The sequence below is a fragment of the Nomascus leucogenys genome, chromosome 10 (assembly GCF_006542625.1).
Source record: "Nomascus leucogenys isolate Asia chromosome 10, Asia_NLE_v1, whole genome shotgun sequence".
Classification (NCBI taxonomy): domain Eukaryota; kingdom Metazoa; phylum Chordata; class Mammalia; order Primates; family Hylobatidae; genus Nomascus; species Nomascus leucogenys.
This window is the reverse complement of record NC_044390.1, coordinates 75965099-75991651: the sequence shown is the minus strand read 5'-3', so window position 1 is coordinate 75991651 and position 26553 is coordinate 75965099. Positions and strand designations below refer to the sequence as shown.

The 26553-nt window shown below is 49.4% G+C and overlaps 1 protein-coding gene across 1 annotated transcript in view; it reads left to right on the top strand.

Moving 5' to 3' along the window:
- The first annotated feature begins 243 nt into the window (after positions 1–243).
- The window catches only part of SSH1 (slingshot protein phosphatase 1), a 76502-nt gene continuing 50192 nt past the window's right edge, over positions 244–26553 (top strand). The window contains exons 1-2 of the mRNA XM_030821326.1: positions 244–429; positions 5211–5251. Of these exons, the coding sequence (XP_030677186.1) occupies positions 361–429; positions 5211–5251 (110 nt within the window). The 5' untranslated portion in view covers positions 244–360. The remainder of the gene's footprint in view (positions 430–5210; positions 5252–26553) is intronic.

Genomic DNA, 26553 nt, shown 5'->3' with positions numbered 1-26553 from the left:
GAGTCCCAGGCCAGATAGCCGGGCGCGCGGGCGGGGGCGCGTGTGTCGGGCGCGCGAGGAACGCGATCGACTAGCCGAGGCCTCGGGCGGCCCTCGGGGCCCCCGCGCACGCGCGCCTCCTCGCCCCGCCCTGCCCTCTTCCCCGCCCACTCCGCGCACTGAGGCCGGCGCGCGCCGGCGCGGGAGGAGGGAGCTGGGGGCGGGGGTGGTGGCGACGCCGAGGGGGAGGGGCGGGCCCGGCCCGGCTCGGTCCGGCCGCCCGCGCGCGGCTCCAGGAGGCCCCGGGCCCGGCCCGGGCGGCGGTGGCGGTGGCGGCTCTAGCTCGAGACCTCTGTGGCGCCCTTGCACCGCACCGCAGCCATGGCCCTGGTGACCCTGCAGCGCTCGCCCACGCCCAGCGCCGCCTCCTCCTCGGCCAGCAACAGCGAGGTGAGCCCCGGGCTCGCCGCTCCCGGCCTGGACCGCCGGACGCCGCGCCGAGGCCGCCGGAGCTGGGGCCGCGCGTGCGGGGCAGGGGGGCGGCTGCGCGGGCTCCCGGGGGCCCCGCCGTAGGAACAGAGCCGGGCAGCCGGACCGGGGTGACCGTGCGAGGACTGTGTGCGATGTGACCCTGTCTGGGGGAGCTGTGCGGGGACTTTGTGTGCGTTGTGACCCCCATCGGGGGACGACTTTGCAGGGACTGTGTATGCAGTGCGACCCCTCTGGGAGTGTCTGCAGGAGACTGTGTGTGCGCTGTGACCCACATCAGGGGGTTACCCCCATCTTGGGGTGACCCCTGTTAGGCGGGGACTGTGTGCGTTGTGACCTCTGAGGGTGACTGCAGACACTGTGTGCAGATGTGACCTCGTGATTGTGTGGGGACTGTGATTTCAGGTGTGACCCCCATCTTGGGGTTGACCTCTTTCTGGGGAGTACTGTGCGTCTGTCGGGACTCCCATTTGTGAGTGACTCTGCAGTGTGACCCGGGGTCCAGGGGTGACTGGATGTGCAACTGGGACCCTTGATTGGGTGACTGCGTGAGCCGCTTGTTCTGAGACCTGTGGCCTGGGAAGTTCTAGGCCCTTTGCCTGTGTGCCTGGCTGTGCGATGTGAGATGTGACTGTTGCTGACCTGCCGTCCGGGGACTGTGCCAGCGTGAGACAGGCATCTGGGAGTGCCCCTACAAACGTGTGAGATTGTTTCCCCGCCTGCCGCCTCTGGAGTTCTGTCTGTATGCGTGCACGTGTCACTGTGTGACGGTGACCGAGCGTGCTGTGGGCTCTGTGTGACTGTGTCTCACGTCTGCGTGTGCAGCCTGAGTCTGGCTTTTTCTTTCTGTAACATCACTCAGGCCTGTGTGTTTATGTGCATCTATGTTTCTGTGTGGCTGTGACCCATTCTGAGTGATTGCATAGGTGCATCCCTGGGCTGCGTGTCCTGGCACTGTGCGCATTTTTGTGGGTCTGTGTGTGGCCCAGGTCCGTTTGCCTGGCCACTTCTTCCTCTGGGGTTGATTGAGGGCACTGGTGCCCTCTGAGCCTGCAGGGTTGGCCTGGCTTGTCTTGTCCTAGGCTGGGGCCTTGGGCCTCTGAGCAGGTCAGCTCTCTGTAGCTGCAGGGATGACCCTCTGGTCGCGCAGTCTTGCCCACCATCTCTTGAAGAACCCGTCAAGGCCTCTGGTCTAAACTCTTACCTATAACAAGGCTGAGTGTCCGCCTGCAGACCCTTAGCTATGTTTAGAGAAGACTGGAGGAGCGGCCCTGCGGTCCCAGGCCCAGGAAGTTCCGCAGCCGGCATCTGGGCTCTTCAGCCCCTTTCTTTGTGGGAGGGAGTGGGGGAAGTTGACTGATAACACGGGGGAGGTTTGTGTGTCCATGTGAGAGAAGAGAAGAACGTTTGCATTTGGCTTGACAGCCCTGTTTCCTGGTAGGGTAGTTCTTCAGCCTTGTTTTGCTGGGATTGGCAGGGACATTTTCAGAGTGGCTGGGAAGTTGAACCTTCACAGCCCCCTCCTTGGAGAGGAGAGGCCATTCATGAGTTATCTACAGACAGGTTCTAGTAATCCCCCTCTACACGTTGATTAGAGGCAAAAGAACATTGGCGATCAATAGCCTGCTACTGAGAAGTTAGGCTGCAGGAGCACCTTTCCTTCCCACAGCGAGGAGGGGCTGTTTTCTGTTTCTGTCACTGCTGTCTGGCAATTTATGCACTTAATCTCAGGTTCTCATCACAAAAGCTTATGTGAGGTAAGGGGAGAGGTTGGCTTCAGGCTGAGCCTGTCAGCCCAGATTTCTGATTCAAAACTCCATGTTCCTAGAGTTACTTGCAACCTAATCTGTTCTTGTCTTACGCATTTTTAAGGTCTTACTATTTTTTAGTTGCATACCATAAATTTGCCATTTTAAAGTGTACAATTCAGTGGTTTTTAGTATATACATGAGATTGTGCAACCATCACCACCATCTAATTCCAGAACATTTTCATCCCCCCAAAAATAGGAACCCTGTACCCCTTAGCCCTCACCTGCAGCCTCCCCCTGCCCATTCTCCCTAACCTTAGGCAACCACTAATCTACTTTCTGTATCTATGGATTTGCTTATTGTATACATTTTATATCAATGGAATCACACCCTATGTGGCCTTTTGTGTCTGGCTTCTTTGACTCAGCATCACGTTTTTAAAGTTCATGCATGTTGTATCATGTGGCAGTACTTCATTCCTTTTTCATGGCTGTATAATACTCCATTGTATGGATGTACCACATTTTGTTGGACATTTGCATTGTTTCTACCAGATACATTTTCAATTATTATATAAAGCATTATTTTTACCAAGTGCCAATGACCTGATAAACATAAAGTAAAACTCAGGCAGCTTTTATTTGACCATAGTAAAGCTGCAGCATTCATTGCTTGGCTTTGAATGGGCTGGGATGTTTCCCGAAGGCAAGGCCCTCGTCCAGAAGTGTTGAGGTGAGAAGCAAGGTGGGATGGAGACAGCAAGTGTGTGTGGGTTCAGGAGACCTAGGCCAGGCCGGTTCTGCCCTGGTCCGCCCTTGCTTGAGTTGCTTCCTGTCTGTGGGCCCTGGCTCATCTAAAAGGACTGAATTAACTCTTTCATGTGTTCCTTGGCATATGTAGTTTCCCTGGAATAACTGACCTGAGATGGCCTTTCATCTGAGAACCTCGGAGAGTGACTGAGAATTAAATGATTGTGAAGTCCGTACCCCCAAGTCACGTCATCACTTTTCAAATTGCAACTTCATAATGAGTCAGACACTTAGGGCAGCGCTTTCCTGACACAGCCAGTCCTGCTGCCGGCATGGGAAACGGCGGGGGGTGGGGGGGGGATGCGGATCACAGCCCTCAGTCCTAAGGCTCTCCTTTCTGTTTTAATTTTCTTTTTTTCCCCAGCCTTTGATTATGTCACTTATGTCATTTTCCTGTGAATCTTACCTCAGTTCCTTTGTGTGAACCGGCAGAGCACAAGAATAGATAAATCAATAATTTTCAGGGATGGATTGTAACATTGTTATTTCTGAGAAACATTCAAAGTGACTAATTTTCATGGGCAGATCTCCAGGCACTTTTTTGGATTGGACCAGAGTTTCTCAACCCACTGTTGATACTTGGAACCAGAACATTCTCTCTTGTGGGGGCACCGTCCTGTGTATTGTGGGATGTGCAGTACATGTGGGATCCTGTCCTCTACCCACTAGGTGCCAGTAGTGACCTCCAGAAAAATGCCTCCAGACATCTTCCAATGTCTCCTGTTGAGAGAACTTGCTCCGCGTTGGGAACCACTGGGTTAGACCCCAGCATACTCTTTCTCAATTTGTTGCTGTTGTGACTTGTTTCGTGGTCATTGAAGCCTTCCCTGGTCTTTCTACTTCTCCTTCAGTGTGGGGTAGGTGCCTCTGCAGAATCTTGTATGTACATCATCTTAATATGATGTAGGGACTCCCAGGCCCTCTGGTGTACGCATTTTTTTTTTGAGACAAAGTATTGCTCTGTCACCCAGGCTGGAGTGCAGTGGTGCAATTTCGGCTCACTGCAACCTCTGCCTCCTGGGTTCAAGTGATTCTCCTGCCTCAGCCTCCCAGGTAGCTGGGATTACAGGTACACGCCACCAAGCCTGGCTAATTTTTGTATTTTTAACAGAGACAGGGTGTCACCTTGTTGGCCAGGCTGGTCTCGAACTCGTGACCTCAGGTGATCGGCCCGCTCGGCCTCCTGCAGTGCTGGGATTCCAGGTGTGAGCCACTGCGCCGGGCTGGTGTACTCATTCTTGATTGAAGTTGCCACCTCTTAGTGGGTGTCCCTTGCTGCCCAGGCCCCTCCCTACATTATCTCTGGACCCTTTTTCCTTCGCCCCTCCTGCCTTATTTCTGTCCTCGATCAGCCCTGCATCTCTCCCAGCCATCACAGCTTTCCAGGTTTCTCTTTCCCATTCAATGGGCACCTCTGTGCAACATAAAAAACATGCCAAGTCCCAGCGGTGTGGAATTGTCTGGGGGTGTGTGTGTGTTTCCTTCTCATTTCAGTTTGCTCTCTGAAAGAAAAAAAATAAAAATAAGTCATAGGTACTTCTGGAGCCCAACCTCTTGGCCTTTTAGGTTTCAGAAAATATTAAATATCTCTTTCTTGCATTTATATAAATAAACCGATAGCCTAGGATGTTTCATATCAAACTTTTAAGTCTTTTCAAGAACCATCAAGAGCTTTCAAGACCCACAAACAGACGGCCTGATTCCTGGCCACCTTCCACTGTGCAAGTCTTGCCTGGGTTGGTTTTTTGAAAATGGTGTTCATCACTCAGCTGTTATTGCCTGGCTCCACGGAGGAAGTGGATTCTCTTTAAACATGACCCCCTCCCCTTAAAAGAGAAAAACAGGATAAGATCCAGAACAACCCTGGAAAGTTGAGGGCTGAGGGCTAAAAGACCGTGCTGGGTAACAACACCAGATCGGAAATGTTGAGCTAACAGGACTCCATCCCCTGGACTGCGGCAGGAATGTGGGTCAACATTTGGAAACCTGAAAATTCCCCCACGGAAATGACTCCAGTGGACAGACCGGGATTGGTGAGGAAAGGGCACGGCTGTTTAGAAGTAGCTAGGTTTCCTGGATGTCTTTATCTTTTTCCGATACCGGGGTAGAAAATGTGAGACTGCCGCCCGAGGCATGTTGACAGTGGTGCCTGTGGTGTGATATTCTGTTTCTTTCTCTGTAGTTGGAGGCTGGCAGCGAAGAAGATCGAAAATTAAACCTCAGGTAAGCAGACTTTCAATTTTTGTTCCTAAGTCTTTCTCCCAAGCAGGTAAGGAATGCTCTTGTTCCTCTCCCAAAGGGAAAACCTTCAAAAAGAATATGCCAATTTTGGGCCAGGCACGGTGGCTCACGCCTGTAATCCCAGCACTTTGGGAGGCCGAGGCGGGTGGATCACAAGGTCAGGAGATCGAGACCATCCTGGCCAACATGGTGAAACCCTGTCTCTACTAAAAAAATACAAAAAATTAACCGGGCGTGGTAGTGTGTGCTTGTAGTCCCAGCTACTCGGGGGGCTGAGGCAAGGGAATCGCTTGAACCCTGGAGGCAGAGTGAGCCAAGATCACGCCACTGCACTCCAGCCTGGCGACAGAGCAAAACTCCGTCTTTAAAAAAAAAAAAAAAAAAAAAGCCAATTTTTTAGTGCCTTAGAAATTATACCTAAAGCACATATAAAACTGAAGTGCTTTAAAATCCATACATATGTCTAGCCACTTTAATAATACTAATATAACACTTGGAAAAGAAGGAAAATAATTGCCATTATTCTCCCACCCTTACATTACCATTTTGAGCATTTTTTGGTAACATTATTTTCTAATAGAGACAAGGTCTTGCTGTGTTGCCCAGGCTGGTCTTGGACCTCTGGCCTCAAGACATCTTCCTGCGTGGCCTCCTGAAGTACTGGGATTACAGTCATGAGCTACTGCGCCTGGCCTAACTTGAGCGCTTCTATGTATTTTCTTGCAGACTATGCTTCTGCTTAAAAAAAAAAGTAATAATCATGACACTCTGCCCTCACTTTTTCGTCTTGCTTTTGGTAAGGTGTTCCTTTTGCGGTAAGCACTTTGCTGATTGGAAACAGATACTCAGCCCCCTAAAGGTATCAATTCAGGGTGCTTTAATTGTGCTTATGAGAAATCTTTAGCTCTGCTCATTTAAAAGATTCCAAGATGTAGTCCTCAGCTGATGTATTCACTAATGGACACCAAAAACATTTTTGTTTTTTCTTTGCCAAAAATTAAGTTCTGCCTTTGTTTGGGTATTTTGTTGATTTATAGAAGATTCAGCCCTTTGTTATATTAATATCATGTATTCCTTCATACCAAGGAGCCAGTCTTAAACTCTGACCTCATAGTTTTAAAAAAGTAAATAAATTTTCAGGGATATTGTTCTTTAAAAAAAAAATAGTCTGTTTTATCTCATGAGGGGAAGGAAAATTAATTGGAAAAGGAAATGTGTGTTCAGAAATTGGGGTCAACCATTCATTACCGAGAGCAGGGTGTTCTGGTCAAACTCTCATGCAGAACTGGTAGAAATATGCTCAGCTTTTCCCTGATGTTTCTGTGTGCTTGAGTGAAGGGAGGGGAAATACTCACTTTTATTATGGCACACATGATTTCTAAAGATTATGGGACTAGGGAAACACTAGCCTGCAAGAATCAAAGAGATGCCTTATTTCTGGGTCCTCGCTTTTAATGTTATGCTCAAGACACAGGACACATTTACTCCGTCACCCTGGGGTTTTTGGTTGGTCAGGTCAGGGCCCACGTCAGGGTTCCCAGGCTAGAAGCAGCTGGACTCCCAATGGGGGCAGTCATGGGCCGAGTTGCAGATCAGACTGTCTGGGTGAAGCAGGGAGGGGGTGGAGTGGAAGTCTGGAGACTGACTGTCAAGGAGGATGTGAAAGAGGGGCTTACCCACCTCGGAGCCGCTCCTGTAGGCACCCAGCTCCCTTCCCCCCCCCGGTATCTCCTCCTCCGGATCCCTGCCCCCAACTCCCCTCCCCACCAGCTCCTCTCTCTACCTGTTCTCCTCCCCAAAATCCCCTTCCCCAGATCCCTCCCTCCAGGTTCCCCTCCCCCAACTCCCCATCTCTCTTCCCCCACTCTGCTCCCCTAGATCCCCTCCCCCAAGCTTCCCTCCCCCAGATCCCCTCCCCCAAATCCCCTCCCTAGATCCCATCCCCAACCTCCCCTCCCCAGTCCCCTCCCCATATCCCCTCCCTGAAGTCCCCTCTCTGAGCTCCCCTTCCCCCAGCTTCCCTCCCTAAATCCCCTCCCCAAGTTCCCCTCCCTCAGCTCCCTTGCCCCAGATTTCCTCCCTAGATCCCCTCCCCAAGCTCCTCTCCCATTTCTCCTCCCCATCTCCCCTCCCCCAGCTTACCTCCCTAGTCCCCTCCCCAAGCTTCCCTCTCCCAGATCCCCTTCCCCAGCTTCCCTCCCCCATCTCCCCTCCCCAAGCTCCCCTCTCTCAATCTCCTCCTTAGCTCCCCACCCCCAGGTCCCGTCATTGAGCTACCCTCCCAAGCTCTTTTCCCCCAGCTCCCTACTGGAGCTCCCCTCCCCATATCCCCTCCCCCAGCTCCCTCCTGGAGTTCCCCTCCCCATCTCCCCTCCCCCAGCTCACTCTTGGAGCTCCACTCCCCCATCTCCCCTCCCCAATGCTCCCCTCTCCCAGCTCCCTCCTGGAGCTCCGCTCCCCATCTCCCCTCCCCCAGCTCCCTCCTGGAGTTCCCCTCCCCATCTCCCCTCCCCCATGCTCCCTCCTGGAGCTTCCCTCCCCCATGCTCCCCTCCCCCTGCTCCTTTCTGGAGTTCTGCTCCCCATCTGCCCTCCCCCAGCTCCCTCTTGGAACTCTATTCCCCCATGCTTCCCCTTGGAGCTCTCCTCCCCCATGCTCCCCTCCCCATGTTCCCCTCCCCCACCTCCCTTCTGGAGCTCCCCTCCCCCTCTGCCCTCCCCTAGCTCCCTCTTGGAGGTCCCCTCCCCCATGCCTCCTCCCCTGGCTCCCCTCTAGCCCTTTCTTGGGGTTGGAATCTCTTCCATCTCTTGTCTCTCTCAGGGCTGTTGTTGATGAGAGAGTACTGAGCTCTGTCACTTAGACTGTCTTTGGGGCAAAGAGCTATTTTTATTTTTTAATTACCTTTAATAGCTTATAGCATAGTGTTTTCAGTTAATAAGAACTTATAAATGGCAGTGACATGAAAATGCATATGTGGACCTTTCTCAATAGTATTTAACCTTTTTTTTAAATTAAAACTTTTTGTTTTTATTTTTTAGAGACAGGGTCTTTGTTGTCCAGGCCGGAGTGCAATGGTGTGATCATAGCTCACTGCAGCCTTGAACTCCTGGGGCCAAGCTGTCTTCCCACCTCAGCCTCCCAAGTAGCTGGGACTACAGGCGTGCACCACCACACCTGGCTAATTTTTTTTTAAATGTGTTTTGAAGAGACTAGATCTCACTGTGTTGTTGAGGCTGGTCTCAAACTCCTGGGCTTAAGTGATCCTCCCACCTCGGCCTCCCAAAGTGCTGCGATTACAGGCATGATGACAGTCACTGCACCTGGCCCTTTTCTTGCTAATAAAAGGTCCCTTTCTCTGTCTAGTTGGGAGCTGCAGGGGACCTTACAAAGGGATGGGAAATAAAGCTTTGGCAGCTTTCCATATTGAATTCTCAAAACAGCCCTAGGAGGGGGGTTTTCCCGGTTGGTGGTTGAGGCCCAAGATTGGAATTGGGAAATACTGTATTTGAAGCGAGGCCTCTTATGCCAAGTTGATCCTACTCTGCCGCCTTTCTGGAGACCAGGTTAGTAGTCCCGTTGAATTAGCTGTCTTGGACATACAGGTGAGGGAGCATGCGTAAGGCCACTGGGGTGGATTAGCAGCAGCGCCAGGGCCAGCACCAAGGACTCATGCCAACTAGTGGTGGGTGCCTCCTGGGATGTTGGGTCATTCTGACCACCACCAAGAGTCCTTCCGTGCCACTGTCAGCAGGTCCCCAACACCATTGTGACCATGGGGAGACCCTGGGCTGGAGTTGGAGACCTGTGTTCTCAGTTAGGGTGGGATGCTGGGCTCTGGGCTTGTCCTCCTAGGTCCCTTTTTAAACTCCTCTTCAGCCACCTTGACGTCACACTCACCTTTTTAGGCACAGGACACCATCCTGCCTCCTAACCTTCCTCGCTACACAAGAAAAGTAGTGTCCTGGTTTAAGCTTTGACTGAAACTCACTCACATGCGTGTGTTAATTTGCATTTTCAGGCCTCTTCTCTCTGAGTCTCTCTTAGAGAAGAAAATTAAGGAATAGTTGATTGCTTTTTGTTTGGGGTCAGGAGAATTAGGGAGAGATTTCTCTTTGTTTCCAATGGATCGTGAAGGTAAACTGCCATCACCTCGTCTCTAAGAGGTGCTGTAGGGAGAAAAACTGGAGGTAGCAGTATATTTCTCTCTTTTTTCTCCCCTCTGTCTAGCCTTGATTAATAGTTTCATCTTTTGGGTCATCTAAAAAGTCAGCTCTGATTCATCCATATCCAATAAATTGCGGGGTCACATGGATCGGGTCTTCCGAGCCACCTGCCTTCTTTTTCTCAGGTTCCCTGGTGGCACCTCTTCAGGTCCTCACCCCTCATCTGTCCCGTCACAGACGAATACCCCTGGACCCATCCTCTCTACCTTGGCATATCACCCCCTGGTCCCTTGATGCTTCTTCCTTCCAGTCCTTGGAATCTTTTCTGAGCTCCAGCATCACCAGCGTTGCTGGCCTTTCTGCCTTCTCCTCTCGCATGTGCCTTTTGCAGTCCATCGGGACTGCTCCCCGCTCCCCAGTCATGCACATTCCCTAGGCCAGTTCCTTCTCACCTGGCCATAGTCCTCATGACCAGCTAAAAGTGCTCCTGCCCCAGATGTTTGTGACTTCCCTCTCTTAGAGAAAGCAGGGAGCCCCTGGCATCCCTATCTGTGACAGGTGCCACACCCGCCTTATGGTGCAGGTCTGTGTGCCCTTGTTGCATCCCTAACTGCTCTCACATCCCTTAGTGACAGCCTCATTTCTCTGCCTTTGTGTAGCATTTAAACAGTTTAAATGGACGGGCATGGTGGCTCACATCTCTAATCCCAGCATTTTGGAAGGCCAAGGCGGGACGGATCACTGGAGCTGCGGAGTTCGAGACTAGCCTGGCCAACATGGTGAAACCCCCTTTCTACTAAAAATACAAAAATTAGCCAGCTTGGTGGTGCGCGCCTGTAATCCCAGCTACTCGGGAGGCTGAGGCAGGAGAATCGCTTGAACCCGGGAGGTTGCAGTGAGCCGAGTTTGCGTCACTGCACTCCAGGCTGGGCAACAGAGCGAGACTCTGTCTCAAAATAAGTAAGTAAATAAAAGTTAACAGTTTAAATGGATGAACCTTTGACCCTGCAGTAAATTCCAGACATGTAGGAGAAACAGCCAGGTGTAGAGGGAAGGCAGTGGGGTTTTGAGTCAGGCAGACCTAAGTTTGGCATCTGGCTGCTGTGCTGGTGGCTGAGTTCCTTTACCTTTGTGTGTTCCTATACCTCTGTGGGTCTCAGTTGTTCCACCTATAAAACAGGGATGACACTGTGACCTTTCAGGATTGTGGAGTAGTTGTGTGATGTTCCTTGTCCAGGCCAGGCGCAGTGGCTCACGCCTGTAATCCCAATACTTTGGGAGGTCAAGGTGAGTGGATCGCTTGAGCCCAGGAGTTTGAGACCAGCCTACGCAACATGGCAAAACCCCATCTTCGCAAAAAGAAAAATTAGCTGGGCATGGTGGTGCACGCCTGTAGTCCCAGCTACTCAAGAGGTTGAGGTAGGAGAATCACTTGAACTCAGGAGGTCAAGACTGCAGTGAGCTGAGATTGTGCCACTGCTCTCCATCCTGGGTGACAGAGCAAGACCCTGTCTCAAAAAAAAAAAAAAAAAGCTCCTTGCCCAGAATCAGGTTCACAGTGGGCTTGGTTGCTGTGCTCAGTCTTCACAAAGTATTGCTGACGTGCAGTGTTAGTTCACGGCACAGGAGAATTAAAGGGGCCGACTCCCGCAGGTGCTGGGTCCAGGCCTGAGAGGGCGCCCACCATGGATGCCCTTTGACTTGGAGCAGCCTTCCCCCTTTACCCGGCTACATTCCTATAAGATGCAAATAAGCATACAGACTGGGAGGAAGCAGTGTTGTAACTCAGACAGTATTTCTGAAGGCCTTCTGGGAAGTGTCTCAAGAACTGATCATCTCACACCCAGCATGCAGATGATTGCAGCAGAGCAGTATAGATCCAGTTCCCTCGCTCTCCCCTGCCTTCCGCATGTGCAGGCTGCTGCTGGCCGCTCGCAGTCTCTCTTTGGAAGCTGTGCCGTTCAGACTGTGGGAATTGGTGAGCAGATGGCCCTGCTGGCAGCAACTCCTGGCTCCCTTGCCATCCTGGGAGCTGGCTCAGTCTGGCATGAGACATAAGTAGTTGTGGGCTAGGTAGGACAATGGGAAGATAATATTGTCCCCAGGGTGTGGATCAGGAGTGAAGTTTTTTTTTTTAAATCCAGCATTTACAAGTCAAGTGCAGGAACATGGTCATTAGAATTATTATAATTTGCTCATTTGTGATTGCCTGCCCTAGCAAAGGTTTGGGCCAGAGCGAGCTGCAGGATTTTGTCTCTTCTGTTTTATTTGGTTTCAGTGGTAAACTGTGAACTCCCTGACTCCTCTGCCTTTCTCTCCGCACTCCCTTCCCCTTTTGGTCTCCACCTGGAAGTCTCCCAGGGACCCCATTCTCCTTACAGCCTTCTGAAGTGGTTTTGCCTTCACCCCCTCCCCTACAGTGTCAGAGTGGATGGGGGTTGGCCTGTCATTGCCCTGCAGACCATGCTTCCCCTCTTCATTGAACACCCCTACTTTTGCACCTGTCCACACTGTGGGGTTCCTCCTTGCCCTTGGCGGTCCATCTTACCTGGGCTTTATTGTCTTTGTTGCTTGTCTGTCCAGTTAAGTCCTGCCAAAAGGTGTCATGCACCCCGTGCATCCAAGTTCTGTGTCCGTGCTGGAGATGGACGTGTGCGTAGGTTACTGTTTCAGTCATCACTTGCTGCATGACAAATTACCACTAACTTAACAGTTAAACAATATATGTTTATTTTGTTTAAATTTGAGATGGAGTTTCGCTCTCGTTGCCCAGGCTAGAGTGCAATGGCACAATCTCAGCTCACTGCAACCTCCACCTCCTGGGTTCAAGTGATTCTTGTGCCTCAGCCTCCCTAGTATCTGGGATTACAGGTGCATACCACCACGCCTGGCCAATTTTGTATTTTTAGTAGAGACAGGGTTTCTCCATGTTGGGCAGGCTGGTCTCGAACACCTGAACTCAGGTGATCTGCCTGCCTTGGCCTCCCAAAGTGCTGGGATTACACAGGCATGAGCCATCACACCTGGCCAGCCACCACACCCAGCCCATGTTTAGTATCTCACAGCTTCCATGGGTCAGGAATCTGGACACAGTATAGCTGGGTTCTTTGTTCGGGGACTCACAAGGCTTGCTGGCTTGGGCTGGGGTCTCGTCTGAACCCCAGGGTCCTCTTTTAAGCTCACGTGGTTCTTGGCTGAATTCATTTTCTTTTTTTTTTTTTCTGCTCTGTCGCCCAGGCTGGAGTGCAGTGGTGCGATCTCGGCTCACTGCAACCTCTGCCCCCTGGGTTCAAGTAATTCTCCTGTCTCAGCCTCCCGAGTAGCTGGGACTGCAGATGTACCCTGTAAATTTTTTTATTTTTAGTAGAGACGGGGTTTCACCGTATTGGTCAGGCTGGTCTCGAACTCCTGACTTCAGGTGATCCACCCGCCTCAGCCTCCCAAAGTGCTGGGATTACAGGCGTGAGCCACCACACCTGGCCTGAATTCATTTTCTTGCAGCTGTGGAGAATTCATGGTGCTTGCTTCTTCAAGGCCAACGGGAGAGTCTGCTTCTTTAGGGTCTTATGACAGATTGTTATCACTGGAATGACTGTCTTATCGCCTTTAATGTGCAGCACAGCCTAATTAAGGGAACAGCTCTCCCATCTTGTTCTCTGGTCCCTCCCACGTTCAAAGAGAAAGGCTCACTCGGGTGCATGCACCTAGCAGAATTCTGCCCACCAGTCAATCTGTGTGTGTTCTAGGGATGTGCCCAGTCTAATATAGAGAGAACACATGTAAACAAGTAGGTTTCCATTCAGCGTTACAGATGTGCCTAGTTTTGGGATGGTAAGGGGTGCCTGGTGCGCTCATGGGAAGAGACCAGAAACACGGAGAGTGAGCCTTGCAGAGTTTGACACCACCCTGGTGAACGCTGGTCCCCTCCGCTCAGCACCCACATGCTTGTTCGTGCTCTGAGGCTTAGTGTCTCTTGGATTTGCCCCCACCTTGAATATGCTAGCCTTAAAAATAACCACCCATGTTGATTCTTATTTTTTTTTTCCCACAGCTTTGGACTTAGGGAGGGATGGGCATGGGTTTGGCTCCTGTGTCTGTCCTTTGTCACCTCACTAGGCTATTATATGATTTTGGGCAGGCCTTAGTTTCAAATGGCCAATATAGTACACAGCTTGTAGGGTGGCTGTCAGAATTAAATGTGCTCATGATGCGAACCCCTTCTCCCATAGTAGACATTCAACAAATGCCCCCTGCCCGTACTTCCTTCATGGTAACAGCTTCTGTTGGAAATGATTCATGTCTTCTTTTTTCTTCTCACAGGCATTTTTCTCTCCTTAGTGTTTCCTTGGTGTTTGGTACTTGCTTTGTAGTGTATGTACTTAGGTACAGAAATGTTTCCTGTAATGCAGGACTGGCTGCATAATTTGTGGAGCCCAGTGCAAAATGAACATGGGAGAGCCCCTTGTTAAAACATTATTTAGAGGCTGGGCGAAGTGGCTCATGCCTGTAATCCTAGCACTTTGGGAGGCCGATGCGGGCAGATCACCTGAGGTCAGGAGTTTGAGACCATCCTGGGCAACATGATGAAACCCTGTCTCTACTAAAAATACAAAAATTAGCCAAGTATGGTGGCGTGTGCCTGTAATCCCAGCTACTTGGGAGGCTGAGGCAGGAGAATAACTGGAACCCGGGAAGTGGAGGTGACAGTGAGCTGAGATCACACCCTGCATTCCAACCTGGGCAACAGAGTGAGACTCTGTCTCAAAACAAACAAACAACAACAACAAACATTACTAAGAATTTGAAGATGGCACCAGCAGAGTATTAAACCAAGCACGGGGCCCCTCTGAGCACATATGAAGAAGCTGGCCCTGCCCACTAGACCGTGAGCCACCCTAGGGACAGGGCCTGCCTGACCTCCTGCCTCACAGGGCCTTGGATGGACCCTAGAGGTCTTGTACATTGAGTATTGTTTCCTGTTAAGCAACTGAAAGTGGTCTTGGACGTTCAGGAAACAAAGGACAGAGAGATTCTTCCCACTGTTGCCTCCGTTGCAGTTTAGTAATATCGGTGCTCTTAGATCAGTCTCAGTGCCCCTCTGTCCTCATCTGTCTGCTTGTGAGCTGTTCATTCAGCAGATATTTATTGAGCTCCTACTGTGTGCCAAGCCCTGTTTTAGGGGCTGGGAATATAGCAACAAACAAAATAAAAATTCCTGCTCTGGAAGCTGACGTTCTGTTGAGGGAGACAAGACAGTAAGTAAACAAGCACAATAATTGTGTGTTGGTAAGTGCCCAGGCGAAAAAATAAAGCAGGGATGGAGGAGAGAAAAGGGAACACGCATACTCCACTCTGTGAATTGCCTTTTGTGCATTATTTCAATTAATCTTTGTGAAAACCCTGTAAGGACATTTAAATTCCCATTCCCTGGATGAGAAGACTAAGCCCCAGAGAGGTCAGTGGCCTGTTTTTATTTAATAGTAAACAGTAGAGCTGAGGCCCTCATACTCCATGTCTCATTGACTCCAAAACCTGTGCTCTTCACCCCAAAATCCAAGCGCTGTCTTTTCCTCCTCCCTATGCATCAGAACCCACACTGGGAGACAGAATGGAGTTTAGCAGAAGAACCAGGCTTTGCAGTCCATTCTTCCTGCTTGAGCCATTAGCGGCATCACTATGTGCTTGGGCAGGTCCCGTCACCTCCCTGAGCTCTACTTAAAGCAGGGATTGTCACGTATCCTCTTCATGTGCTGCAGCCCGGAGAGCATCCGGGTGGTAATGAGGCCAGCTTCTGCAGGCTGCAGGCTCTGGGCTTGGAGCTTTTGCACTTGCTGTCATCTTGTTGTCACAAGCCTGCAAGGTGGGGACTCTCCTCGTTTTAGTAAACCAGTTCCACGAGGCTGGTGGGAGGCCTGAGCCAGGGTTTGAATACAGGCTGGTATGATTCAGGGACCTGAGTCCTGCCCTGACCCCTGTGGCCTTGTAGGTAGTGGCCTCCCATTGACTCCCACTTTTAAACATTGGGGCATATAGACTTAACATTCTGGGGCCATTGTGCTGTTTGGCTGTTCCTTTTAGTTTAACTCGGGTTTTATTTCTGCAGTTTGTTGGAACGTTTGATTTGAAAATCAGAATTTGCCTTCAATTTTTTTTTTCTCTCTCTCTCTCTTTTCTTCTTTTTGAGACAGAGTCTTGCTCTGTTGCCCGGACTGGAGTACAGTGGCATGATTACAGCTCACTGCAGCCCCGACCTCCTGGGCTCAATTGGTCCTCCCACCTCAGCCTCCCAAGTAGCTGGGACCACGGGTGCATACCACCTTGTATTTTTGGTAGAGAGGGTCTCACTATGTTGCCCAGGCTGATCTTGAACTCCTGGACTCAAGCAATCTGCCCACATCGGCCTCCCAAAGTGCTGGGATTACAGGCATGAGCCACTGTGCCCAGCCCTATCTATCTATCTATCTATCTATCTATCTATCTATCTATCTATCATCTATCTATCTATACTTTTTTTTTTTGAGACGGAGACTCACTCTGTCACCAGGCTGGAGTGCAGTGGCACAATCTTGTCTCACTGCAACCTCCACCTCTGGTGTTCCAGTGATTCTCCTGCCTCAGCCTCCTGACTAGCTGGGATTACAGGCATGCGCCACCACCCCTAGCTAATTTTTTGTATTTTTAATAGAGACGGGGTTTCACCATGTTGGCCAGGTTGGTCTTGAACTCCTGACCTCAGGTGATCCACTCGCCTTGGCCTCCCAAAGTGCTGAGAGTACAGGCGTGAGCCACTGTGCCCGGCCCTGTATTTTTTTTTTAATTAGAAAACTCATTCTAGAATGGGGACAAATGAGGACAGAGACGTGAAGAGTTAATTCTGTCAGAACTTAATTAAACTTTTCATTAAGGTTAACGTAAAACGAATTTTGCTGAGAGTCTAGTAGGTTTCATTAAACTTTTGAAACACCAGTACTTAGACTTCAAAAGAATGCCTCAGGGCTCTGGTCTCCTTCCTGTGCACTTAGCACATCGTGCGCGCATGCGTGTACACACCAGGAATGTGCGTGCAAGCTCAGCTCGTAGGTAGCAATGTTACCAATGGTCATCTTCGTGATAAATGGGGCAAAGCTGTGAGACGGAGTCAGAAAACCTAGGGTCCATCTTGAGATGCGTCATCTGCTGTGCAACCTAAGGCAACGCCTCTTCACTTCTCTGGGTCCCTGTCTCCTGCTGTGTAAAGTGAAAAGGCAAGATTAGGTGATGGCCTCCAAATTTAAGAATGAGAGTCCTCAGACCCACCAATCTAGATCTGTGTTTATATTGTGCTGCTCATCGTTTGCTGTGTATTTGTAACTGACTATCACGAGTTTTATTCCCACAGTGAGAGCAAGGTCATGCGCTTGTTAGGGTCTAGCTGGGTCAGGGCTATGGTCTGACCCTGCAATGGAGAAAACCAGCCGGGCTACTGAGAGGAAGTGACCCTCTGCTGGGACTCACCTCCTCCTCCGCAGAGCTTAGCCTGCCGCGTCTGCCCCCAGGAGCAGAGCCATACACAAAGCAGCATCCCTTTAGAAAGAAAGTACTTGCATCTTTAGAACTCATCTTTGGCATTCATTGTTCTGTGGTCAGATCTCTGGATTTAGACAGCTTATTAGAAAATTCCTGAGATGAGGAGGACATCCAGACAGGTCATGCTGCTTCAAGGAAGGCTGAAAATGAGAAACCAGGATTAATCAAAATAGGATTAATCAAAATCCAGAGGAGCCATTTTCTTTTTTTCTTTTTTCTTTTTTTTTTTTTTTGAGACAGAGTCTTGCTCCGTCACCCAGGCTGGAGTGCAGTGGCACATTCTCAGCCCACTGCAGCCTCTGCCTCCTGGGTTCAAGTGATTCTCCTGCCTCAGCCTCCTGGGTAGCTAGGACTATAAACGTGTACCACCATGCCCAGTGAATTTTTTGTATTTTTAGTAGAGATGGGGTTTCACCATGTTGGCCAGGCTGGTCTTGAATTCCTGACCACAAGCAATCCAACCACCTCGGCCTCCCAAAGTGCTGGGATTACAGGCGTGAGCCACTGCGCCCAGTCCCCAAGAGTAGCCATTTTCAAAGCGAACTGGGCGATTGGGCTGGAGGGTGCGGGGGCTCCTGCTTTGTGGGTGTAGTCAGTGTCGGGATGCAGGGTGATGTGCTGATGAGGAAGCCACGCTGGCCAGCCTGCAGTGTGGGGGCAGAATTGCAGTGAGATACAAGAGACTGCGCATAAATGAGGACATGCCGGGTGAGCCTGCCTGTGGCCAGAGCGGGGCCTCTGGATGGGGCATCGGCCTTGCCGCTTAGCTCACTTGCATGTCTGACCCTGGGCCCGCCACCTGCCTTCCTCCTCTCAGGGCCCTCCTGAGGCCTCCAGAGGGTCTTGTTCTGTGTACGGTGTCTGGCCCTGGCGTGTACGCAGTAGCCATCATTTTCAGTGTCAGCCCTTCCTGCCGCACTTGTTCCCCTCCAAAGACCAATGTTAACCAAGTGACACCTAAGAGGAAAAACCCAGCCTTGACCTGTTTTCCCACAAGTTCTTCTGAAACCTGTGCCAGGCTTTTATCTGGGAAACATCATTCTTGAGTGCCTTTACTTTTTTTTTTTTTTGAGACGGAGTCTCGCTCTGTCGCCCAGGCTGGAGTGCAGTGGCGCAATCTCGGCTCACTGCAAGCTCCGCCTCCCGGGTTCACGCCATTCTCCTGCCACAGCCTCTCCAAGTAGCTGGGACTACAGGCGCCCGCCACCACGCCCGGCTAATTTTTTGTATTTTTAGTAGAGACGGGGTTTCACCGTGGTCTCGATCTCCTGACCTCGTGATCCGCCCGCCTCGGCCTCCCAAAGTGCTGGGATTACAAGCGTGAGCCACCGTGCCCGGCCGAGTGCCTTTACTTTTACAGTTTTTTTTTTCTTTCTTTTCTTGAATGGTTACTTTTGAAGCTATTTTTAGAAAGACTTTGTTTCAGAGAAGGCTGTTCAGAGGTCCTGTGTTAGGAAATGCCTGGTCTCTCCCCTGTGCCCACAGAAGTCATTCCTGGTCCAGGCCTGGCATGCACTTGCCAAGAGTCCTCGAGGCATGTTTCCCCAAATCTGGGCCCAGTCAGAATTCCCACAGGAAGGGGCCTTCGGTGTGGTCTGGAAAGAGCCAGGCTGGCTGCAGCATCTGGAAATCACTTGTCACTTCCCTGATGGCCAGGCCCACCCATGCCACGCTGTGTCTGTTGCAGCTGGGAGTCTAGGAGTGGCTCTTTAGGTCTTGAGTCAAGGCCACTGACCTGTCGGCTGCCCCTACAGCAAGAAGGCTCCCTAAGGAACCTAATTCCCAGGGCCTGGGGACTCCTGACCAGGCCCCACCTCGTGAGGTGGAAGGGAGAAGAACCTCTTGTGAAACAATATGGTAATGGAGGTGGCTTTTACTTAGCTTTTGGCTTTTTGCATTCAGCCGATGTGTATTTAGTGCCTAAATATGGGTTCTTTGCCAAATGCCAGGGATTCTGTGTGGAGTCAGAAAGAGTCCTTGTCCCCCAGGAGTAACGTGTGTTGTATCTACAGTAGTGCCCTCCAAGAAGGATTTGAAACACCTTACAACATTCATAGAGAACAATAGAATTTAACATTAGTGAGAAAATTGGGACATGAAGAAAGCAGAAGAAAATAAGATGAAGTAAGGGGAAGGTTTGTACATGTAGTACATGGCATAGCATTGGTATGGTTACCACAATTTGGCCACAGATCTGACTTTGAGTTTCCTGGTAGTCAAAGCAAAGAGAGAAACAAGATCAATCTCTTGATTCTTGGTGTCCTGAAAATACCAACAGATTAGTTCCTTGGAAGAACTCTTCCTGATAGATACTTGTGGGTGTTCACAAGGAAGCCCAGCATAATGGATGGACAAGCAAGTTGTCTTAACAAGGACAGCTGATGCTGCATGCCTATCCCACCAATTACCCTGGGTATTTGTGGTCTTAAGAGGTGAGGTCAGCAGCAGCGCTTGGTGCCAGAGCTGCTGGCCGCCCCAGCACTGAGACAGGATGCTGAGTCATATCCTGCAGGGCTGCGGTATCCTGGTTTCGCGTGCCCTTCACAATGGGAGGCCTGCACAGGCAGGTCGGCCCCTGCTGTTCCAAACGTGTGGTCTCTGAGCAGGAAAATGCTAAAATTAGATCTTACATGGTCCAGAGCCATATAAGTGAGAGGGGCTCAAAACCTGGACACACACAGACCAGGAGGACCTGAGAGAGCAGAGCTCTTCATCGTTCTCTTCTGCTCTGGGCATGAAACAGGACCAATTCTGTTCTGGAAAACACGAAGAGGGCAAACAGTGCTGAGGCAGGGAAGGTCTTGCTTGGTGAGGGTAAAACTATGTAAGAGATGAAAGGGCAAAGTCATGAAATATGCCCATACCAGTGATCAGTGAAATCATCTGAAGCTTTTATTACCTACCGATAAAGAAAAATTACGGGTAGTGTTTTACCAAAATCGAATTAAGTGGAGATTTAAAAAATAACTTTAAAAAATTTGGCTGGGTGTGGTGGCTCATGCCTATAATCCCAGCACTTTGGGAGACTGAGGTGGGAGGATCTCTTGAGCCTAGGAGTTCAGTACCAGCCCTGGCAGCATAGTGAGACCCTGTCTCTACAAAAAAATTAAAAAATTAGCTGGGGGTGGCGGCACACACCTGTAGTCCCAGCTACTCGGGTGGTTGAGGTGGAAGGATCGCTTGAGCCTGGGAGGTGGAGGCTGCGCTGAGTGAGCCGTGATCGTCCCACTGCACTCCAGCCTGGGCGACAGAGTAAGACCCTGTCTCAAAGAAAAAAAAAAAAATTGGTAGCTTGAAAACTTGCAATGCTCCCAACACATACAAATGATTAATACTCAAGGTCATGGATACCCCAGATACTCTGACTTGGTCATTACACATTCTGTGCATGTAACAAATACTTACATGTTTTCCATAAATATGTAAAATACTACGTCGATAAAAAATTCTCGTTAATTTTGAGATAATTTCCAACTTACTTAAGAATTGCAAGTACAGTGAAAAGAACTTTCTTTTTTGAACCACTTGAAAGTAATTTGTCAACCTGCTACTCCATTACCCTTGGAATACAGACCAGGGCATTCTCCCACAGAACCGCAACACGGCCATCCACGCGGGACACTGACTCTGATGCATTCCCACCGCCTAGTCCTCTAACCCCATTCAAGAGTCACCATATGTCTCAGTGTTGTCCTTCATAACAAAAGATCCAATTCAGGACTGCCCATTGCATCTAGTTATCCTGTCTCTTGGCTCTCCTGCAGTGTGGAACATTCCTCAGTCTTTCTTTGACTCTTGTGGCCTGGATTTATTTTTTTATTTTTTATTTTTATTTTTTGAGTTGGAATCTCACTCTGTCGCCCAAGCTGGAGTGCAGCGGTGACATCTCAGCTCACTGCAACCTCCACCTCATGGGTTCAAGCGATTCTCGTGCCTCAGCGCCCCGAGTAGCTGGGATTAAGGGCGTGCTCCACCACGCTTGGCTAATTTTTGTATTTTTAGTAGAGAACGGGGTGTTGCCATGTTGGCCAGGCTGGTCTCAAACCCCTGACCTCAAGTGATCCGCCCACCTCAGCCTCCCAAAATGCTGGGATTACAGGCATGAGCCACCGCGGTCTACCATGACCTGGACATGTTTGTGCCCAGGACTGTCAGCTTGCAGAGTGTCCCTCAGTGTGAGTGTGTCTGATGTTCTTGTGTGATTCCACCGGGCGTGCATATTTGGCCGGAACATCACCCAAAGGATGCTGCGTCCTCATTGAATCCCATAAGGTGGCGCATGATTTCCTTTTGTCCCACTGTGGTGACATTCACTTTGGTCACTAAGGTGGGTTTTACCGGGCTTTTCCACTGTACAGTTATTCTTTTCCCCTTCATCATTCAGAAGCATTCCTTGGAGAGATACTTTAAAATTATGTTAATATCCTGTCCGCCATCAATGTCCGTTTCAATTCTTTGTATTTTTCTATTTTATTCAGTGGTTCATAATCTGCTACTTAAATTGTTGACATCCTTGCTCAAATTGTCCCTGTGGACAGTCAGGGCCAGTGGGATCTCATCCAGGCTGGCTTCTGTGTCCCTTTGACATATCCACATCATTCTTTAAGTGCTTCCTTGCTTTCTGGCAACAGATGCTCCCTACCCACCTGTGGAATCAGTCCTTTATCCAAGAGGCCCTGGTTCCTTTTAGTGGAAAATGAAATTTAGGAGCCAAGCTAGGTCTGCTTATTGCTGTTGGGGTGTTGCTAACCACAGGCCTCTCAATGGGCAGAATTAGGGAACATTTGTATGTACGTGCATACACACACACGTGCATCTATATTTATTTCAATATGTTGAAAACTATATGAGTTCAGACTGATAGCTTCAATTGTGATGCAGCACCTTGGGGTTCATTCTAGTTTTGTCTCTCCATATTCATGACTCCCATCGTCCCTAAAATATTAATAAATATTAACATGTATATTATATAAAATTTACATATTATTTATATTATAGAATAGATATTTGTTAATATTAATTATATGAATATTAATATAATTATAACTATATTAATTATAAAATTAATATAATATGTATATATCCTATAGATATATCATAAATATATTATAAATATTGATATTAACATTGATGTTTAATATTTCATTCCTTGCCTGTGAGCAGTCTCTGTCTCCCTTGCAGCCCCTCCCTGCACAGATGCCCTTTGCACCCTGCTTGCCAACAGACACCCCAGCTCGGGATCCCACACCCCCTCACCAACTCAGAAGCTGCCCTGCCCTTCCCTGCCAAATGGTTTTAGGTCTGAATTGTTGGGAGGAGAAGTGGACTTTTTTGACACTGTTTTCCAGAGGTGTCAGTTCAGCCAAAAGCCAGTGCCTAAGAGCAGAGGTTTCAGAGTTACACTTCTGCCTTCCTCTTCCTGCTTCCCCGCTCCTTGGTCTCATGAACTTGGGCAAGTGACTTAACCTCCCCGAGCCTCAGTGTTTTTTTTTTTTTAAAGACGGAGTCTCACTCTGTTGCAGTGCTGTGGCACAATCTTGGCTCACTGCAACCTCCGCCTCCCAGATTCGAGTGATTCTTGTGCCGCCCAATAGCTGGGATTACAGGAGCACGACACCATGCTCGGCTAATTGAGCCTCAGTTTCCGTATGTATAAAACACTGAGAGATGGACACTGAGGAGTAAATGAGTTAACATACCTGATGTGCTTAGCATAGTGCTCAACGAAGATGTTATTGGTGTTACATTTATTGATGTCCACTGTTTCCTGGTCACTGAGAGGGATCCTGAGACAGAGAAGTCATAGCCCTAGCTCTCCAGACACTCAAGGTGATGTGGGGAACTTAGCTGCTGTTGTGTTGTTTGAAGCACTCAGTTGTCAGGAAGACCTGACCTGACCTCCAGGTGGCTTTAACTTGCATGCGGCACTGATGCTGTGAGTCTTATTTGCCAGGTTCAAACTTTGTGTGGGGAGTACCCAGTGTGCCCAGGGCACAGAGATGACCAGGGTGAGTTACTCCTGGAATACTGACTTCAGAGAGGACCACAGCTTGGCCAGTGTATCTACCAGCACTTACTTTCAATCTACTGTATGTCAAGCACAGAGGGAGATTTAAAAAGCATGTGCATCCTGGCCCTCGCATCCCATTGTGAAGTTAAAATATACTGGCAGGAAGATGGCTTCACCACTAGTTAGTAAATAAGTGGGTCAGGGAACATGATTTGGAAGTCAGGGAACTTGGGTTCCTATCACTAAGGATGGTCTTTCCCTCAGTATCCAAGGGGATTGGTTTCAGGACCCCCGCCTTTGCCGAGGATAACAAAATCCATGGATGCTTAAGCACCTGCAGAACCCATTAATTCAAAGAGTTCAGCATCCCTCATATACTGTATCTTCTATCTGTAGTTGGTTGAATCCACTGATGAGGAACCCGCAGATACAGAGGACTGACTGTATGTGACCTTGAGCAAGTGACTTAACCCCTAAGCCTCAGTGTCCTCACCTGCACAGTAAGAGGAGGTGCTATAAGATGTTGAAAGGGAGGAGCTATAGCTCGCGGCAAGGGCCACAAGAGAAAGCTTCCTGGAGAAGGCATAAACACTGGAATACAGGCATGACGTGGGGAGGCCGATGGGAGGAAGGAGACCATGAGCCGAGAACCACAGTAGGCTTTATGGGGACAGTGCTATAGCTGGGGATAGAACAGAGAATGCGAAACATGGAGAACAGGGGGAATAGTGTGAGAGGTAATACAAGGAGGGTTTTTATTCTAAAGTATTGTTTTCTAACTATATTCTAAGCCCCTAAGGTCAGGGCATAGCAGATGAATGAAATTTAGGTTAACGACGTATAATGGCTAATTGTGGCAACCATAGAGAGTTAGCACAAGAAGTTTGGACTCTAATCAATAGATGATGTCACATGGCTGAAAGTTCTGGGGCTGGGAAAGAATGTCATGAGAGCAATGGTTAGGGGCTGTGCAGAGTGGGCGAGAGGCCAGGGAGGCCCTTGTCCTGATTCTTCTCACCAGGCCAAAAGCTTCCGGAGCTCTGCTGTCCTATACCACAGCTGATAGCCTCGTGTAGCTAATTAAACTTAAATTTAAATTAACTAAAATGAAATAAAATGACAAACCCAGTTTCTCGGTCACACTTACTGCCTCTTAAGTGTTCAGTGAACACATCTGGCCAGTGGCTCCCATACTAGACAGAGAGTGGGTAGAGAATACAACAGTCCTGGCCTTCAGGGACATTCAGAGAATGCAGCACAGAGCTGGGTGCACCGTGGGGCTGCTTGGATGTCGCCTGGTTCACGGGGGTGAGGAGGGCCAGAACTGGGGTGGTGCCTGAGAGACCTGGAAGGAGGGGCCTCTGACAAAGTTAGGACTCGGTGACGAATGGCTGTGGTATGGGGCTGCATACCAAAGACAGAGCTGAGAACCTGGGACAGTCGGGATAATCTCTTCTCGGAATTTTTGAGCTGTCTCAGAAACATTTCCTTCATGTGCCTGTTATTTCTGGCGTGTTCGGCTGTCTTTGCTGCCATAGCATTTCCCGCACAGTGCAGCCCTTTTACCTTCTGCCCTCATGAAGGGGCTTAGATCCTGGTGGAGCAGATGATGCTTGGAGGAAGCTGCGTTAGCTCCAGCTTCCATGGGGCCTGAGGGCTCTTGGGGTCATCAGGGAACTATCTTAAGATTTGCTAAACCAAGCCAAGACACATCACTTGCTGTCTTATTTAGGGAGAAAAAAAAAAAAAAAAAAAAAAGCTTGCTTTTGCGAGCTCGCTGCTCAGTTCAGCTGCTTGCCGCTACCCGTTGGTTTGGAGGAGAGCTGTGTAGCTGGCTCAGAGAATGTCTCTTACTGTCTGAAATACTTTTGGACATTCCTTCTCTCTGAGAGAAGCCTACGCCTTCTAGCCAAACAATACATGTTCCAGCAGCAAAGATATTTGTAATGAGCCCTGCCAGCATTCCTTGTCTGTGACCCCTTTCCCTAAGTATAACGCCCTGCAGAGCTGGAATTTTTCTATGCTCAGCATTATGTGTTTAGAGGGGTACAACTTGGGAGCTCCGGTTGACAGGTGTGTCCCTAAAGTTACTTGTTTTCTTAGGCTCTGAAGAGTGACATTTGGAATGAGGCCCTGCCATGTTGCACTGTAAGGCACACAGTGAAGAAGAACGAGACCTTGGCCCAACTCAGGGTCTTTGTGACTTTTAAACATGAATTCCAAATGAGGGAAGAACCTGTGGGAGAACCATGGAAAGAATTTTCCATCCCACCTGTAGTCTTTAGCTAATCTCTCTCCAAATGGTGAATTTTCGATCTCCTTTACATCTTTATCAACTTCACTTTGCTAGGCCTGGGGTTCCGAATCCATCCAGAGCCTCACTGAGAGTGGTTTTGAGGTCAGTTGATCAGCTTTCCACGTTGCTGCTATTGCTGCAGGTCAGATGGTCCTGCTCTCTGACCTATGGATTCTTCAGGAAGAGCACCGAACTTTTTCAGCCCCATTCTGCCTCTTATTAGCCAAATGACCATAGACAAGTCATTTATCTTCTCCCAGTCATGATGGTTTCATTTTCTTTTCTTTCTTTTCTTTTGGGGGCTGGGGGTGGGTGGGACAGAGTCTCCCTCTGTCGCCCAGGCTGGAGTGCAGCGGTACAATCTTGGCTCACTGCAACCTCTGCCTCCTGGGCTTAAGTGATTCTCCCACTTCAGCCTCCCGAATACCTGGGACTGCAGGTGCTCACCACCACACCCAGCTAATTTTTGTATTTTTTGTAGAGACAGGGTTTTGCCATGTTGCCCAGGCTGGGGTTGTTTCATCAGAGGAATGGGATTGTAAAAATTAAGTGGAAAAATGTAGGGATAAACTCTCTGTAAACTAGAAAGCTATTATTTACTTATTTAAAACAATATGTATTGTTAGTATTAGTATACCAGGCATTCAGGTGCTGAGAATTTGTGATGTTGACAGTGCGATGTCTGAACCACAAGCACGAGGTTTGTTTCTTAGGTTTGCACATTCTGAAACTTGAATTTGTGAGTTCACTCAGGGGTGATCAAGTTCTAAGAAACCAATTTACGCTAACCAAACTTATAAGGAACTGATATATAAAGCACCATTTGTAAATTGAGGTTTATGAACCTTTTACGACAGAGGCCAAATCCTTCTGGGTTCACAATAAGGTACATGTAGCATAATCATCTTACTCTCCTGCCCCTTGCGCCTCTCTGTTTACTGATCCTTCAGGGCCTCGCGGGCTTCATTTCTTCCAGGGAGGCCTCCCTGAACCCCTGTGTGTACGTGCATCTGCACCTTCTACCTCCTTCCACCGTGGAACTTGCTGCCTTATATCTAAATTACTGTCTTGTGCCTGCCTGGCCCTCCAGTGTCACTCCAGACCGGGTTTGGAGTGGTCTGTGGTGTGGGTGGAAACCGGGTCTGTTTCACTTCTAAACTCTCAGGCCTTAGCACTGACCGGAAACAATAGACACTCAGCAAATACTTGTTGATCAAAACCGAATTAACAGAGCCTCCTTTTTGGAATG